At 36.9% G+C, this 17,593-nt stretch overlaps 1 protein-coding gene across 8 annotated transcripts in view; it reads left to right on the forward strand.

Moving 5' to 3' along the window:
• Positions 1–17,593, forward strand: part of ST18 (ST18 C2H2C-type zinc finger transcription factor) — a 188,767-nt gene that overhangs the window by 69,537 nt on the left and 101,637 nt on the right. For all 8 annotated transcript variants that reach the window (XR_012715443.1, XM_075270504.1, XM_075270506.1 and 5 more), the window contains 2 exons: positions 8,226–8,280; positions 13,842–13,872. Coding sequence is in view for 7 of the 8 variants with exons in the window: in XM_075270504.1 (XP_075126605.1) it covers positions 8,226–8,280; positions 13,842–13,872 (86 nt within the window). In the remaining variant the exon portion in view is untranslated. The remainder of the gene's footprint in view (positions 1–8,225; positions 8,281–13,841; positions 13,873–17,593) is intronic.

Genomic DNA, 17,593 nt, shown 5'->3' on the forward strand with positions numbered 1-17,593 from the left:
TTAAACTGGCCATTAGATTTATACCTGCCAGTTTATGGGGTACTGCTGAGAAGGGTCAAGCATGTTATATTTCAACATTCCCGATCATTTTGCACTGGGGAGAAGAGCCACTACGATAAGTGTCTGTCAGTCGCTCCCTTCCCTCTCTCCATTCTGAACATATGCACACTGGATAGGACAGATAGCTGACAGGCATCTAATGTGTATGTCCAGCCTTACAAAATAGCATAATGGTGGTGGATAAGTATTTTCTATGCGAAAAAAAAATCAGTTTTTGGGCGTTCAATAGGCCCTGTTGTTGAACAAGTCAAAGAATGCAGTAAAATGGCATCTTTCCCAGGCAGTTGGTTCTTGCTGGACCTGTCAATCTCCTATAAACCCAATGTCAGATTACCAGGGGCTACTAGTTTTGAAGTCACAAATGCTGTATACCAGAGTTGATTTTTAAGTTGTTCAAAATAACATCTCGGTAGATATGCACATAGTTGTTCATCTATCTATCTATCTATCTATCTATCTATCTATCTATCTATCTATCATCTCAGGACATGATTAAATAATCTGTCAACAAAAAAAGTGCAGTCCAAAGTGTTCAGGCTTGTACACACTGGGTTGGTTGTACCATGAATAAACTGAAATCAAAAAGGGTACCCCTTTGTCAAAGTGATAACGTTAAAACATGACTTTTATTTCTTTCTATTAAAATTTTAGCACTCCATAGTTCCAAAGATGCAGAAATCAATCTTTAGTCAATCAATCTTTAGGTAATGTTTCTCGAGGTTTTGGGACTATATTTTTGGAGCTATGGAGTGTAGCCTGTTTCTTTTATTATCTATTTGTTTGATTACTATCTATCTATCTATCTATCTATCTATCTATCTATCATCTATCATTCTTTTTATAACTCTATCATCTATATATCATCTATCTGTCTCTTTTTATCTATCTATCTATCTATCTATCTATCTATCTATCTATCATCGTCTCTTTTTATAACTATCTATCATCTATATATCATCTGTATCTATCTATCTATCTATCTATCTATCTATCTATCTATCTATCTATCTATCTATCTATCTATCATCGTCTCTTTTTCTATCTATCAATCTATTAACAACTATACCTATCTATCTACCTATTTATTTATGTCTGACTATAAGTATTTACCTGCCCAATCCCTGTCTCTGCACTTTGGGCTTGATAATGTATGCAGGCTACCACTTTAACTCTTTACTAATATATATTTAGCTAGCGCCTGACTCTTTCATTTCTCTGCCCTACAATGCCTTCGTGATACACTCTAATAGAAATACTTGGCACACATTTGTTACCTGGGGGAATAATAGAATTATTTGCTGAAGTCATTTGGCAAAAGAACATAAACATATGGTTTTGTTTTACATTCAGCTCTGCCAGTTGTGCAAAGTTGCTTGGAAGCTCTGCGGTGTCTATGTCTGTGAAGACAATGTCCACATTCTAAGTTAACTATATGCTATAGTTATAATGATGTATGCACTTTGATGGATTTTCGCTGCAGAGGTGAAATATTAAGGACCTGGATAAACTGACTTGTCAGAATCCCTTTGATGTAAAGGTCTAATTTCCTCAACAGATGGAAGGTATTTGTTGTGCTACTACTTAGAAGCTCAAATGTTAAAATGGTTTTCACGTGGCAACTCCAATAATGTCACGGCAGAATCCATCTACAACATCACTAATAAAGAAACATGAAAGTCATGGTGACCTGAGTTAGGTAAACCATGTATCATTGTATCTAGAATTATAAATAGTTATATTGGACTATATTAATAAAAAAAAAAAATTGTATGGTTTAATATGATGGCCATTTTTGTAAGATCTGTCACATTGGTGTTTCTATAACACAACAGGACAGATTTATTATGCCTTGTACGCCAGTTTTATAGCATACAGGACTTAGATGTGGATTTAAGAGGATCCTTCCAGAAATCCGAGTCTAAGACATTAGAGCCATTCACATGTCTGGTTTTTTTTTACGGTCCCTTTTAACAAACTGTAAAAAAAAAACAAGGCATGTCCTATTTTTTCTGATTTCACAGATCTGCCAGCAGAATGAAGTTTATGAGGGATCTGGGATTTGCCAGAATCTCATTCACTTTGCTGGCACAGTGTTTTTTTTTTAAACTTAAAAAATTTTGATTTTTGTAAACTAAGTGTTGGTAACACAATGCAAAGTGTGACCAGCTATAGTGGCAAATGAGACCAAATTAGATTACTTGATGACATACTTGTTGTCTAGGGAAAAGGGGTGGAGATAGTTAGCTATTTATGGTTAGGAGAATGGCTACCATATTAGTTTACACCAGGTAGCAAGTTAGGCACAGAACCGTGTTTGGTTGCAAAGCTTTTTGGGCTTCTAAAAGTAACGTGGTGAATTCAAAAACTTTTAATTTTGTTTCCTCTGACTCAGATGAAGATCTGCTCTTGTTGCTGGGTATGCCACTACATAACCCAAAGCTTGTATTCACATGCCATCTTACTGACCAATAAATGGACATTTGACAGTAGTCCGCCACATTTTGTAGATAGATATATATGTGACTATGTATAACATGCTGCTTGCTGTATTTACACTACACTTTTTATCTTATTGTAGACTTATGAACATTGACTTTTGGAAGCTATATGTGTTTGGATGTTTTTCTGGAATATTTTACACTTTTCTAGATATGTTGATACAATTTTGGAACAATTTCAGTAAACTGGCCATTTCAAGATGGAACCCACACTGTTTTAGATTTTATCCATATGGGGATTATAGTTAGCTCTATCGATTATGGAGTCCTGGAACAAACAAACAAAAAAAAAAATATATATATATATATATATATATATATATATATATATATATATTTTTATTTTTTTATTTTTTTTTATTTTTTTCTTGTTAAATTCTAATACTGGTGACTTCACTAGCTATCATTCCATGTACAAGTAGGTTTAGATTCATAAGGGGTGAGAGAGATGGATATAACTGAAGGAAGAATCTGTTTGAAAATGGTATTGCTAAAGGAGATGTAACATATGAAAGGGGTTGTCCCACAGATAAATAGTAATTTAGGCTAAGGCACCACAATGTGGAAACACAGCTCTTTTATTGCAGATTTGGTTGGGGTTTTATGAACCAAAGCCAGGAGTGGATTGTGCAGAAGTTAGAAATATATGACCTTACTATATATTCCTATTCCTTTTGTAGCCATTCTTGGCTTTTAGTGAATAAGTAATTCTTGGCTTTGACTCAAAAAAGCACAGCAAAATCTGCAGGAAAAAAAGCTGCTTTTCCTAAAAGTAGGGCCTTAGCTTTATTTTTCCTGCATACCCTCCTGTGTCTAGAAATTGCTGCTACATCATTATTAGAGCGTCCGGTACTAGAGAACACACATGCTCAGTAGATCAGTCAGACCAACTTTATAGAATATTGTCACTTTTTACAGCAGTGGTGATATCATTCTTGGCAGGTTAACTGATTAATACCAGAGCACAATAAATTCATCACTTTTATCAGCACCGAACCCTGTTGGGGGTTCACCAGGGGGTGCCACAGTAGCATCTACAACCAACAGCGAGATAAAAACCAAATCAATTTAAATTGTATTGTGTTTGGCGCGATCTAACAGAGTAAATTACTATTTTACTGTGGGAAGATCCCTTTAAATAGAATGTGTCACCAGAAAATTACTATTTAAAAAAAAAAATAAAGTTCTTAATGTTCAACATATTTTTTACATTTTTTTTTCCAAAAAAAAGGAACCAATCCTGTAATTTTCAACCTAGTTCCCCAAGTTCCTTGCAGTACTTTTGTAGAGGGCTGTGGAGGAGGCCAGGACTCTGGTTCCTGTCTGTCCTGCAGCCCCTCTGACTCTGGGTCACATGACCAGCTCAACTCTCAATGACAGACTAGGAGTGACTACCGGTGAGACTGAGGAACCAGAGTTCCAGTCTACCAGTAGTTCTCCACAAAAATAATGAATGGGGCTTTAGGGGATCAGAATGAATATTAGTGAGGGCAGGAAATACACTAGTGAGCTTTATTACCCCCCTGATAACTCCTTTAAGCTTAATAATAGACCGACACTTGCCAATTCTATCAAGTTGTCTTTGCAGATGTCACCTCATCTATATCATAGATAGGGCTGCAATAGAAGAGACCTTTATATAGAACATCACTGACCCAACTGTGCTTTCACTACTGACACTACATGATGTCCCAGTTTATCTACATCCCTCCCTGTACACAGCACACCTAGAAAACTCTCCCATAGACCTTAATGATTCTGCTCCAGTCCATCACTGCCTATGGCCATAGCTATGCTCTAAAGCAAATCATTCCATGATGTTACCAGAGTAGAAGAGAAGCTCAGGTAAGATGGCAGTCCCCATAACCATGTACAGAAAATGGAATTAAACGAAGTATTCTACAATCACATAAATAAAAACAAATGATAAATAACTGATATATTTTACTATCTGGTTTAAATAATAAATAATTGTATTTATTAATTGGTTTAATATTTATTTATAATTTATTTATACATAATAATAAAAACATTTGGCGATGTAAGCCTTTAAAGTTTAAGGGACTAGTTATTTTTTAGTTGGTCATTGGAATGTTAAGAAACTTGTTTTCACACAAGCTGTCATATTGACGACATTCTTATTAGACCACTTTGTCTAATATTACTTTTTGTTGATTTGAGTCCATTGAATGCATTTTGTGCTTTTGCTATATATTGGCTGCCCTTACTACTTTGCCCCAAATGACTGTGTATTTGGCCTTGTTGTGAAGTTAAATCATAGAAACCAGTGAACCCTTTCTTTATCTGACTATTGTTTCTTGTCCAAAGCTACAGTCTATGAACAGAAGGTGGCTCAGACAGTCAGACATTTCAGGATGACTTTCTATGTGTCTGTTTGTCCTTAATAGCTGGCATAGAAAACCTCCATTAAGACATTAATACGGGAATAATGTTACATATAAATAGCTAAATACATAACTAGAACGCATACACATATAGTTTACATTGTTCAGCCTTACTCTCATCAATAACTTTGCAAACACAAAAAAATTGCATTAAAAAGAATGATAGAGAAACATTCATTTGTGTATTATAAAGTGAAAGAAACATGATTGAAATCAGTCCCATAGCATTTGAGATGGTTTATGGCAGAGGGTTTTGTATGTGTCCCTAAATGTAGGTCATTTGCAAAAATAAGTGCATAAATGAACAAACTACATGAAACGCCGAACAATTATGAATATTGTGTGTCCATAATGGATGCCTGAAAGAACAATGAAGCAGGGCGATATTTCAATAAAATCATTTCTTGGCATTTACTTGGGTTTGAACAAGTAGTAATTCTTTTCAGAAGTGAAGCACAGACTGCTTTTAATTTTGTCTGCGGAGTTGCTTGCCATAAAAAACACAATGGATAAATAGTATATCTGCGCATAATATATACAGCGTTCTGGAGTTGTTTATCTCAATAGACTATAGTAATCAAAAGTAATGAACCTATTATGTGCAGGACCTTGGAGAGCATCGAATGGCAGTAAAAGTGTGGCACATAAAAGGTTTATTAAAGGAAATTAAAGTCCATCATTGCCACACCTGCTCCCCTATTATAAGTCTATGGCAGGTCAGTGCCTTCAATCACAACTCAGCAGCACAGAATAGATCATGTTTCACATTACAATTGCTTCCACAAAGAGGACACTCCGTTGTACATCTTCAGAGCGCTCACAACTCTATAATACACGGCATTAAATAAAAACAAAAGACTATTTTTGCAATTACGCCACATTGTCTGTTGTTTGTCATGTTGTCGGGATGCTAAATATTTTCCTGGGTTCTGAACAATGCTGTACTATACTATATACTACAGTATACTATTTATGGGTGTACAATCATTACAAGCACGGCACAGTATCAAACTATATGTCTAATGCTACGTTCACACCACATTTGTCAGAATCTGTCATCAGTACTGGTAATTACATATATTATATGTACTGTGCTGTAAGTACACGCCATAGGCTCCCATTCACACAATCGAGGTGATAAATATTGTAGCCCAGGATATAGGGAGAATACGCTTATTTTTTCAACTCAATGGAATAACATAACAAACACCAGTATTCCATTCAGAGGCAGACAGAAATATATGTATTGTGTATTGTAGGCATTATTTTATAATGTAAGCCTATGGGCAACAATGCCACTGTAAGGACACATTACAGCACAGTGTGAAAAGAACAGAAGATGCAAATATTTATTCACAGTATGTAAAGAGCTTAAAGAAAACCGCTCCAGTCATTCTGGTGTCATTGGAGGTTTTTACCATTCCTGTACTATCACTGCTGCTATTTTCAGTGTTCAGTATGCTAATTAGGCTCTATACTGTCAGGTGGGTGGTCCTTCATTGAAGCAGACAGACTGGGACCGCCCACCTGACATATAGACAGCCTAATCAACATATCAGGACCCACAATTAACCTAATGATAGCTCGGAAATGGTGGAGGCTGCAGTAAAATTCTAACCACCCCAGAATCAGTGGCACATTGCCTAATAAAGATGCAAAGACTTGGAGCTGGTGGTAGTGATGAAAGGTCCTCTTTAAAGGAAATTTGTTACCAGGTTTATTCTGTCCTGAGTTCAGTATAAAGTGAATCAGAAACTCTGATCATAGCAATGTCACTTATGAGTTCTCATGCTGTTTCCATATACTCTCACATCATTAGGTATACCTGAGACAAGTACAGATTCCACCAATTGATGTGCCTGTGCTCTGGAGTCCATGGTATTCATGAGCTACCAGCATTCTCAACCCACCCACTGCTGATTGACAGCTTCTCCCCATGCACATTTATAGGGATAAAGCTGTCAATCAGCCACAGAAGGATAGAGGAAGCCCGATGGCCATAATTAACCCCTTCCTGTCGCAGGCATTTTTCAGCTTCTGTTTTTGACTTTTCACCTTCCTAACCCCATAACTTTTTCATTTTTCGATTAGCAGAGCCATATGAGAGCTTAATGTTTGCAGGACAAATTGAACTTCATAATGGTTCTGTTAAATATTCCATATGACGCAGGACTGATTGCAGACATTGCCATTGGTTCTCTACTGTTTAATACAGTGGAGACCTGGTGGCTATGGCGGCTGCTCAGCTTCTGAGCTACCTCCATATTTAAAAACCCAACATCTGCTATACTATTATGGTTGTCGGGAAAGGGTAAAGAAGCAACAACACTCAGGGGCAACAAATAAAGTTTCAGGTTATGGAAACTGATGTAAGAAACCTACTATAATCAGGGTGTCACTACTTTTGCTACCCTAAGATAGATTTCTTTAATCGAGGGATGTATATAGATTATCATACAAACTCAGTGAGAGAAACCTGGCCTAAAAAGGAGCGTGAAAATACAAACATTGTAGACACTGTTTTATAATACGTTTCCACAAACTGGTGAAACTGTCTAAAAGGTAGAGTTTAAGTATGGGTGCAAATGGTGAATTGGACAATTTAGGTCAGAGGTAGTGTTGCATTATGTTTTTGTATGGATATAGGTATGTAAGTGAATTGCTGGGTCTATGGATCTTCCTAAAATCTTAAGGATATCTTTATCCTGTATTCTGCAGAAATTTTCCAAATGCCATCCTTTATTGTGATCATATGTAGACATGTAGTTTATTGTACATGGTATATACATATTTATATTAGAATAATATAGACTATAATATAAAGCTGTTCCATGGTGAAATGATTTTCAAACCATGAAAAGACTAGAATGTATAAAATGCATGTTATATTTGTTATATATTTTCCCATTCATGAAATAATTTATTGAGGCATTCACCAATGTATACAAAGACAACTATGCAACCCCATATGCTCTAATTCATACAATACAGAAAACAGCTTTATTGTCAGCACCATCAAGGTCATATGCTTTTAGACTACATTCATTTGTTTCCTTATGAGCCCAATGTATGCATATTATTGATCTACACTGAACTACTTTCACTGGTGATGTTCTAAATCACACTTATTACCCCAGCCTGTCCAAGGTTTACTTTCTTTTGTGAGGAAGAGGAAAGAGGCCTAACCCATTGTTACTTGTCTCATCTGGAGATTTACTGATACCTGTCTAACTTTAGTTATCATGTTTATATTTCCATATAGATGGCGGTAGATGGAAAAGACACTCATCTATGCATACTCTCAAAAGAAATTAAGGGTAAGTTGCCTATTATTGTTAATTTAAATAATTGTCACATTTATTTTCACAGATCCAATATATTTCCCATACAGTAAATTAACTGACTATACACATTTGTCCTGCTTGTCACCGTGGTGCGGTGGGGGTGGGAGGTCTACATATGGGAAGAACAGATATAGGTGTTATTAACATATTTTACTGTGTATAACTGGTTTAACCATTTTATGACTGGACCATTTTCTCTGGTTCAGAGCTGGACACATTTTTGTTTTTTTTGGTACATGCCCTTTTGAGGGTTATAACATATTTTTCATTTATATTATTCAAATAATTTTTGCATCTTTTTCAGTGATACACAGTATTTTTATGATATATATATATATATATATATACACACCAGAAAACAGAATTAGCCAGAAACCCATCCACTTTGCAGTTAAAGCATTGCATCTTTTGCCACTGCATTTTCACCACAGCCAAATCGAATCTTTTACACTACATGGGGTCCCAACCTAAGAAAAGATAATCCAGTATTGTTATTTTTTTACAATCAAATTTTTACTAAAATAGACAAATCAAGAGCGTTGAAAGGTCTTTAAGTTTCCATAGACCACACAATGCACTTTTCTGCGGTTACAACAATTCTCCTGAATTCTCAATTTTAGGTCACAGAAATAAATTTAATGAATTTAGTGAAATATTTGCCAATGATTTTAGTGTACTATGTAGAAATTTAGGATAATATCTTGTGAAATTGAAATTTCCTTTCAAGTGATATCTGACTTTTCATTTCAAAATTGTTAAAAAAATACTTTAAGGCTGAGGCCACACATTGTGAAAAGCTATGTTACAGTTTTTGCTGTGTTATTTGAGCCGAAGCAAAGAGGGGGTTTAGCAAGGAAGAAGGATTAGTATATGTTCTTCCTATAAATTTCTCATTCCTTTTAAAGAGAGAATAGAGAGATACCGAGCACACTTATAGTGTAGATGGTCTATTATAAATATATAGATGAATTATCTGGTGTTTATGAAAAGAACTCAGGACCTGGTGGCCTCTCACCTGATCGGGTTGTGACTCCGTTCACAACTCCGTTTTTAGCAATATTAGGCTTCGTCAGAGTGAGAGTGACAGCACGTCTCTATAACACTGGTCAAAAACCAGGAGGATGCACCAATGGAAGAACAAAAGGACGGCGCTCTCAGGTCCAAAGGAATTTATTCAAAAAGAAGATTGCACAACGCAAAAACAGTTGCCGCGTTTCGGGTCGGAACCCTTTATCAAGTGCGTAACTTCACTAATCGAGCTTCACTCAAGCTAGGAAGAAATAAACTCTATCCGGAGCGCTACTCGGCCTATTTAACCGTACCGCTCCATGTGCTCCATGGAGCGGTACGGTTAAATAGGCCGAGTAGCGCTCCGGATAGAGTTTATTTCTTCCTAGCTTGAGTGAAGCTCGATTAGTGAAGTTACGCACTTGATAAAGGGTTCCGACCCGAAACACGGCAACTGTTTTTGCGTTGTGCAATCTTCTTTTTGAATAAATTCCTTTGGACCTGAGAGCGCCGTCCTTTTGTTCTTCCATTGGGTCATTCCTTTTAAAGCCACTCTTGGTTTTAGCAACAAAAATGCAGCTTTTTTGTAACGTGTAGCCTTAAATATATTCAATAATATTAAAACAACTTCTAGCTTTCTATAGGAATAAATTCCGCTATAAAAGAATATATTTCACTAACCTACACATTGCTGATAAATACTATTAAACACCTTTCACATAATATACCGTATATACTCGAGTATAAGCTGAGACCCCTAATTTTACCACAAAAAACTGGGAAAACTTATTGACTCGAGTATAAGCCGAGGGGGGGGGAAATGCAGCAGCTACTGGAAAATTTCAAAAATTAAAATGGTCAGAGTTTTTGGGTGCAGTAGTTGCTGGGTGCTGGGGAAAGGGAGGGAGAGGGGGTGTTTTGGTTGTCTGTCTGCCCCTTCCCTGAGCTTGAGAATGTTTTTTTTTTTCTCCACTTGGAATTCAGCCTGGTTGTATATAGGGTATCTGCAGAGCTCCTATTAACCCCTTCCTGACAGAACAGGAGCACTGCAGATACCCAATATTCAGTAGACCGGGCACTGTCAGACACAGGGATACCTAATGTGTTTGTGTTTCATAGTAATTGCCTACTTTTCTATGTATTCTAGGGAAAGGAGTGATTTAGAACTTTTATTTACTTAATTTTTTTTATCATATTTTTTTTAAAGCTTCTTTTTTTTTCACTATTTTATGGGACATTCTATACATTACTATTGTGGCTGGTCATAGAACCCCTCCCGCCAAAAAAAAATATATATATATTATTATTATTTTTATTTTTCCTTGACTCAAATATAAGCCAAGGGGGGCTTTTTCAGCACAAAAACTTGCTGAAAAATGCAGCTTACTGTATACTCAAGTATATACGGTAATCCAATAAAAAGTACATTAAGCTGCTTGCAATAAGGTTAAAAATGGGTTTCACCCTCCTACAAAATAAGGATAACTACGTGATATAGACCTCACGGTTTAACACTAACTTGCAGCATTTTTGCTGTTGCTATAGGGCACTGTAGACCCTGTTGCTGTAGAATTTCTACCCGGCCATTGTTACTAAGAGTACATTTGCCTTTAGGGCAGACTGAGTCCACCTTTGAGGGATGAGGTTGCCACAACAGAGTCTGGAAGTCAATGTCTGTAAAGATGGGAGTCTGAGACTGTGTGAAAGACTGTCTCCTGGTGACTAAGAGAGAGCTAGACAGTGAAGTGAGCAACATTGCAAGAGATATGCAGTGAGTCTATACCAACGACTGCCAACTTACTGCTGACAAAGAGGAGGTGACTCACAAAGAGGGGAAGGATCAGCTTGCAGAAAAACTAAGCTGATGACATAAAGACTGAGCTGTTCACTTAGATTCTGTACTGCTGTGAACGTGCTAGACTCGTGGAGCTGGAGAAACCATTGCCAGTTGCCGCAAGTGTCAGTAAAGTCTCATAGATGTTAGCTAAGTGTTGCAGTTGTCAGTAAAATGTCACAAAGTTGCCTTTTGTGCAGTATTACCAACAAACAATATTAAATACATAGAAAAGAAATAATGTAATACCTGCCTGAACAGATGGACACTTATCAAAATGTCTAATAGTCTAGTCTAAGCAAAGCCTAAGACACCCACTATACCAAGGGTAGTCAACTAGTGGGCCAAACATGGATCTGCACTCACTTCAGCGGTGTACACAGGAGTAACACAACCATACTATCAAGGGACAATTGCCTATCCCTGCTGCCACTACTGTGAAAACTGAAAGGACAGTTGTCAGTGTTATTATGCAGGAGCAAAGAGGGTATTATCTGCAAACTAGCTACACCTGGTCAACATGGTTGGAAGAGGGGACATGGTATTGTGTGGGGGCACCAATGGGGCTCTGTACTGTGTTGAAGCACAAAGGAACATTACACTGTGGAAGGCACAAATGTGAAATTATACTGTGTGGGGCAATTGAGTGCAATACCATGTCAAGACAAATAAGGGGGTATTATACTATGTGGGGATGCAATGGGAGTATTATACCTTGATGGGGGTAATAAGAAACATTATATTGTATGGTGGTTTTAATGGTTCATTATGCTGTGTGGGGACTCCAATAGAATATTATAGCATTTGGAGGCCACAAAGACAGCATTATATTATGTGGAGCCACTAAGGAGGCATTATACTGTTTGAGGGTACTAAGGATATTTTATTACTGTATGTTACACAGAGGAGGGCACTATTACTTTATGGGGGCACAATGGACTGGGTGGTGGGCTGGACTTGGCAGGATTAGATGCATGTCTCAACATATATGTAAATACTGGATATATCCTCCGGATGAATAGGCTTCAGGAGTGACCTCTGGCTGATGACATCAAGGAAGGATTAACCTTGCCATAGTTTACATCTTGTAGCTTTCCAATAAGCCAGAGAATAGATGGACAAGCCAAAATGCTATGATCTAACTATAATGTTTCTGCAGGGGATTTAAAGCATTGTTTTAAAGAGTGGAGTTCTGACTACATTTTAAAAAAAAATTTGAATAAAAATGACTCAAAACCAAATTTTAAACATAAAAACTGTTTGGGGACTTCATTTTAGACTCATCAGATACCTGGAACTGTTATTATAGATTCTATTAAATTTTACAGAATTCACAATTCATTTAACGTGTATGGAGACATTCCTACTGACTATTGATCAGGTAAAACCCGATAAAAGTCACTCAAAAGATTTTTCATAAAATTTAAAATAATAATGTCTCTGACAATATTACAGTCAAAAGTAGAGATGAGCGAGTATATTCAAATGAATACCCCCCCCCCCCTGCATAGTTTTTGGTTTAAAAAAAGCGCCAGGGAAGGTGGGAGGGGAATTAAATGTTTATCGCGTGGTATTCGACCGAGTACATCAATAACTGTTAGAGATGAGTGAGTATATTCGATCGAATACCTCCCGTACATAGAGACACATGTTTAAAAATATAGCGCCAGTGGAGGTGGGCAGGGGAGTTGAATATTTACGGTGTGGTATTCGACTGAGTACACCAATAACTATGCAAAGGGAGGCATTCGAACAAATACTACTATTCTATCGAATACGACTTGCTCATCTCTAGTCAGAAGATATTGGGGGAAATTTATTAAGACTAACGTTCTGTATGCCAGTGTTAATGAAGCCCTTGACTGGGGCAAGTTGTGCCTGAATTATTAAATGGCTCCAATGTCTTCATAATTCAGGCGTGTTGAAATATCTGCTAGTCAGGGACTAGCGTAGTTTTCAGGTATACACTGAATTTGCCGCCCCACCCATAAAGTGTGGGTGAATGGAACACAGAAGGTGGGGTGCGACACGTCCTTGGTACGCCAAAGATGCGCCACAACTATTCCAAGAAAACTTACATAAAGTCCCCCATTGTGATTCTACAATGGTTTGGGTTATGGGTTATATTTATTTTCCTATGATATTATTTGTTATTTGTAAAATTCCTTTCATTAATAACAAGAGCCAATTCAAGCTGTATAAGCGGCATAAGAGTCCGTAATGATACTTACATGCCTAAAAATTGTTCTGCCTTTGTTCCAGAGTATTATCTTCACACGGAGTTACAGTTGGGGGTTAAATTGAAACTGGCTTGCTCATTTATTATCTGCACTGAGTGTGTTTCCGCAAGTGTTGCTGTTATAACAACATGAATAATTTTGAAACCACCTGTTGGCTCTGTCAATATGTTGTGTACCCTTGTGTGGGCAGGTATTGATAAACACCAGCTTTCATCCTTCTCAGATCATTCTAAAGCTAACAAGTGCAAAGCTTTCTCACCACATGTCCTAGGAAAAAAAAGATAACAGAAAATAAACTATGAGAATTTTGCATTTCTAAGAAGTAGAAGCTTTAATAGCAATTCTTAATTGTTTTCTTCAAGTGCACGAGCAGTGATTTATGTCGGCATCACAGAAAGCTTCCTCTTTGATATACACATTAATATGTTCTCGTGTTTTCTTTTATTGTACAGTGGAAGAAGATTCTCTAGAACAAGAACTCAGGTAAAATAATTCATTCTACTTCATGTTATATCTATTTTAATGAACACATGCTCAATAACTTATTATTCAAATCAACTGAAAAATCTTTACATATAGCTTGTGTGCCAAATGTGTCCCTCAAATTCTGATCACAGGGGCCATGGCTGTGGGAGTAAGCTATTCTCCCTTACCTACGAAAGTGGAAAACATACGAACATAAACTACTATATACTTAGAGCCACGTTCCAGCAGGTCAGCATATGGGATAATATTTAAAAAAGAAAAAACTCTTGTACCATTTTAAACTTATCACCTAGTCACATGATAGGTGATAAGTGTCTGATACCAGTGGTGGCCCCCCCACCATTCTTGAGCATGGCGTACAGTAGCCTCCTGAATGAATAGAACATGGGTCGAGCATGTGCGCTGCCACTTCATTTATCTCTATAGAACTGCAGAAGAAAAGCCAGGTAACACACTCAGCCATCTTTGTCCTATAGAAATAAATGGAGTGGTAGAATGCATGCTTGACCATTACATCATTGGTAGTCCCATAGCAATAAATGGAGTGGTAGCATGCATGCTTGACCATTACATCTTTGGTAGTCCCATAGCAATAAATGGAGTGGTAGAATGCATGCTTGACCATTACATCTTTGGTAATCCCATAGTAATAAATGCAGTGATAGCATGCATGCTTGACAATTACATCTTTAGTAGTCCCATAGCAATAAATGGAGTGGTAGCATGCATGCTTGACCATTACATTAATCTTAAAAGAGTTCTCTAGAAGGGTTTCACTTCCTTCCTGATTATATTTGGGATGAACCACAGGTTCCTTGGCTACTTCTTACCCCGTTTCATGTGAGAAGAACCAGCACTTTCCCCAAAGTCATTCTAACTCCCTCCCTCCTCACTTGTGTTCGCTGCTAGTTACCTGTACTATGGGGGGCTAGTAGTCAATGGTAAAACCAGCCCTCACTGTACAGGTACCTACATGTGATCAAGGGAGAGGATGGAGGAGGCAGAGAAATTTTGGGGTTTTGGGCTTTTTCCAATCACGTGACCAGAACAGAAACCCATGGTTTATCCTTAATAGAGGAAGTAAGTGGAGAATTCCTTTAAGAATAGACAGTGGTCCCCCATTTTCAGGATCATGGGTGTCCTAGGAACTTTTTCTGATTTCTTCTTAATCTATGCTTCAAACCCTTAAGTATTTTTATTTTTTCTGTCAACTGAGGTAGGTTGCTTTTTGTGGGACCAGAACTATTTTTCTATGGCACCATTTGGATCACATATACACTACTGAATAACTTTTATTAACACTTTTGGGCAGAATAAAAAAAAAAAAAAGATTTTCCTCTATTATTTGTTTCATTTTATTGAAAATTGTGTGTTGTTTACCATAGTGAATAAGCAACATGTTACTTTTATTCTATGATTTGTAGGGTGTGGTTCTGCACATTATACTCATCATTAGAGTGCCATCATAAGGGTTTGTCATGGCCACAGAACAGTATATGATATATTAGAGACATTTGACCTAAAATAATGCAGCAAAGGAGTATTTATGAAACAGTCACAACCAGGTGACACCGTCTGCTGAGTGACACATATAAGCAAGGCTGTGTTCACATCTGTGTTGGAGTTTCCATAGGAGATACTGCCTAAAATTGGCAGAGAGAAAAGGCCTGAAAGGAGAAATTTTCTCTCCACCAGTTTCAGTATAAAACCAGTGGAAACCTGGTGGACGGATCCTATTTTAGTCTGTGGATCCCCATGTGGTCCCGAACACTAATGTAAACCTAGTGTCTTCTGTAATGAGAATGCCATCCAGTAGATTCCAGACTTTTTGGTTTTGTAACCTTCTTTAGTGGGATATTGGTGTCTGGATACAGTTACACAAAGCTTAAAGAGTAACAAGGTAAATATTGGACCCCAGGGTAGGTATTATTTCAATAATTACCGTACTCGTCTGCTGCAATATTTTTGGTAGCGTGCCTCTAATATATCATAAAGTATACTTTTATTCTATGCGTCAGTATTTATCTCATGACTATAATGATACCAAATAAGTTTAGATTATGAAATTACGTATTAATTTTCTTATACAGGTTGGTACCTTTGCAATGATAAAATGTGTGTGTGTTTGCAAACACATGTACTGAATAAAACTCCCTTTTAAACAATAAGATATTCTGATATACTTATTTTTTTTTCTGTGTGTGGTTTAATTGGCAGTTGTCATGGCATCTCATTGGTGGCCATACGTGGATATACCATGAATGTTTAAAATGGAGATACTCCTTTAAGCATTGTTCCTTACAGAGTCTGTAAGACTCCAGTCACTAGATGTCATTTGACAGGTACATAAAGGAGGACATGATGTGGAGGCTTCACATTGCATTGTTTGTGCGTTATATGACTGCACTGTGTGAATACACACTTTAAATAGTGGTTGTAACTAGGGTGAATTCTTCCCTTTCCATCTGCAGCCATAAAACTACCATCTTGGCTACAACATTTTAGTGTCTTTACTATGTATCTGATTCACATCACCCTGTTGTATATTGTGTTTACCTATCCAAGTGAAACTCTCAAAAATTTGATTTGTTTCGATTTATTTTTAATAATAGTTTTGATAACCAGTTTATAAAAACTGAAAGTTTTAGACTTCCAGCACTTTTATACATTTATATACATAGATTCTCAGAAATAGAATGTATAAATTCATATACTACCTTAGCAACCTATATCACGTTACATGTATATCACAGAACTGTGGACAGCTGAGACGGGTAACTTAGTGCTGCCTAAATTGTTTTGTTCCTTTGGATCTACATAGCAGGTTGAATTTGTTGTATATTTTGCATTTATAACAGATGTAGCAAAAATGAGTTTGTTAAGCTTTTTTATGCATGCTGAAAATAAAACAATATAACAGGGTTTACTTGCAATTCTATGTAAGTTTCTGAGACTGGGCCACCAAGCAATAAGGGGCATCGGCCTATTAACACCAATGACAAAAATAAGTGTATTTCTTATTGCTTGCGCTTCTTATTTTATGCAATTATGCCATTAGTTCATGCTTTATTACTTATACTTTGTATTTTACACAATTTTTATTTAAAAGAAACATTTCTGGGATTTGTTCAGTTTTACAAAAACAGTCAACTTTCAAAAAAAAATACAGAAAAAGTTTAATAAATGTATGATAAAATGTTTTTGCTAGTTTCCATTGGTTCTTCATGCTGCAGCTCCATTATGTAACAGCATTAAATAACAGCATTTTCCAATGGCTAATGCGATGCATAAATCCCTATGGATAAAATATCATTAGACAATGTCACCGCAACTTATTTATTAAACAGGAATATTGGAATACTATGCAGTTTTAATAGTAACTATGTAAGGGTGTGTCCACATGGAGGAATGTGGCGCTGATTCCGCATCAGAGTCAGCACTGAAAAAAAGACTCCCATTTACTTCAATGGGTTCTATTTTCCACGTGGAACCCATTGAAGTCAATGGGAGGCTTTTTTTCCCTATTGTTTTCAATGGGTTCCGCGCGGAATACGGAATCTATTGAGGTCAATGGGAGTCTCTTTCGTTGGAATGGACCCTAAGGGTGTGTCCACATGGAGGAATTTGGAGCTGAACTGCAGTGATGGCACAAGGCTACTAGAAAACAGACAGAGCTTTCTGCTTTCGGCCTCATATTGTGTGCTGCACGGGTGCCGCA

Source organism: Leptodactylus fuscus, chromosome 4 (assembly GCF_031893055.1).
Source record: "Leptodactylus fuscus isolate aLepFus1 chromosome 4, aLepFus1.hap2, whole genome shotgun sequence".
NCBI classification, from domain to species: domain Eukaryota; kingdom Metazoa; phylum Chordata; class Amphibia; order Anura; family Leptodactylidae; genus Leptodactylus; species Leptodactylus fuscus.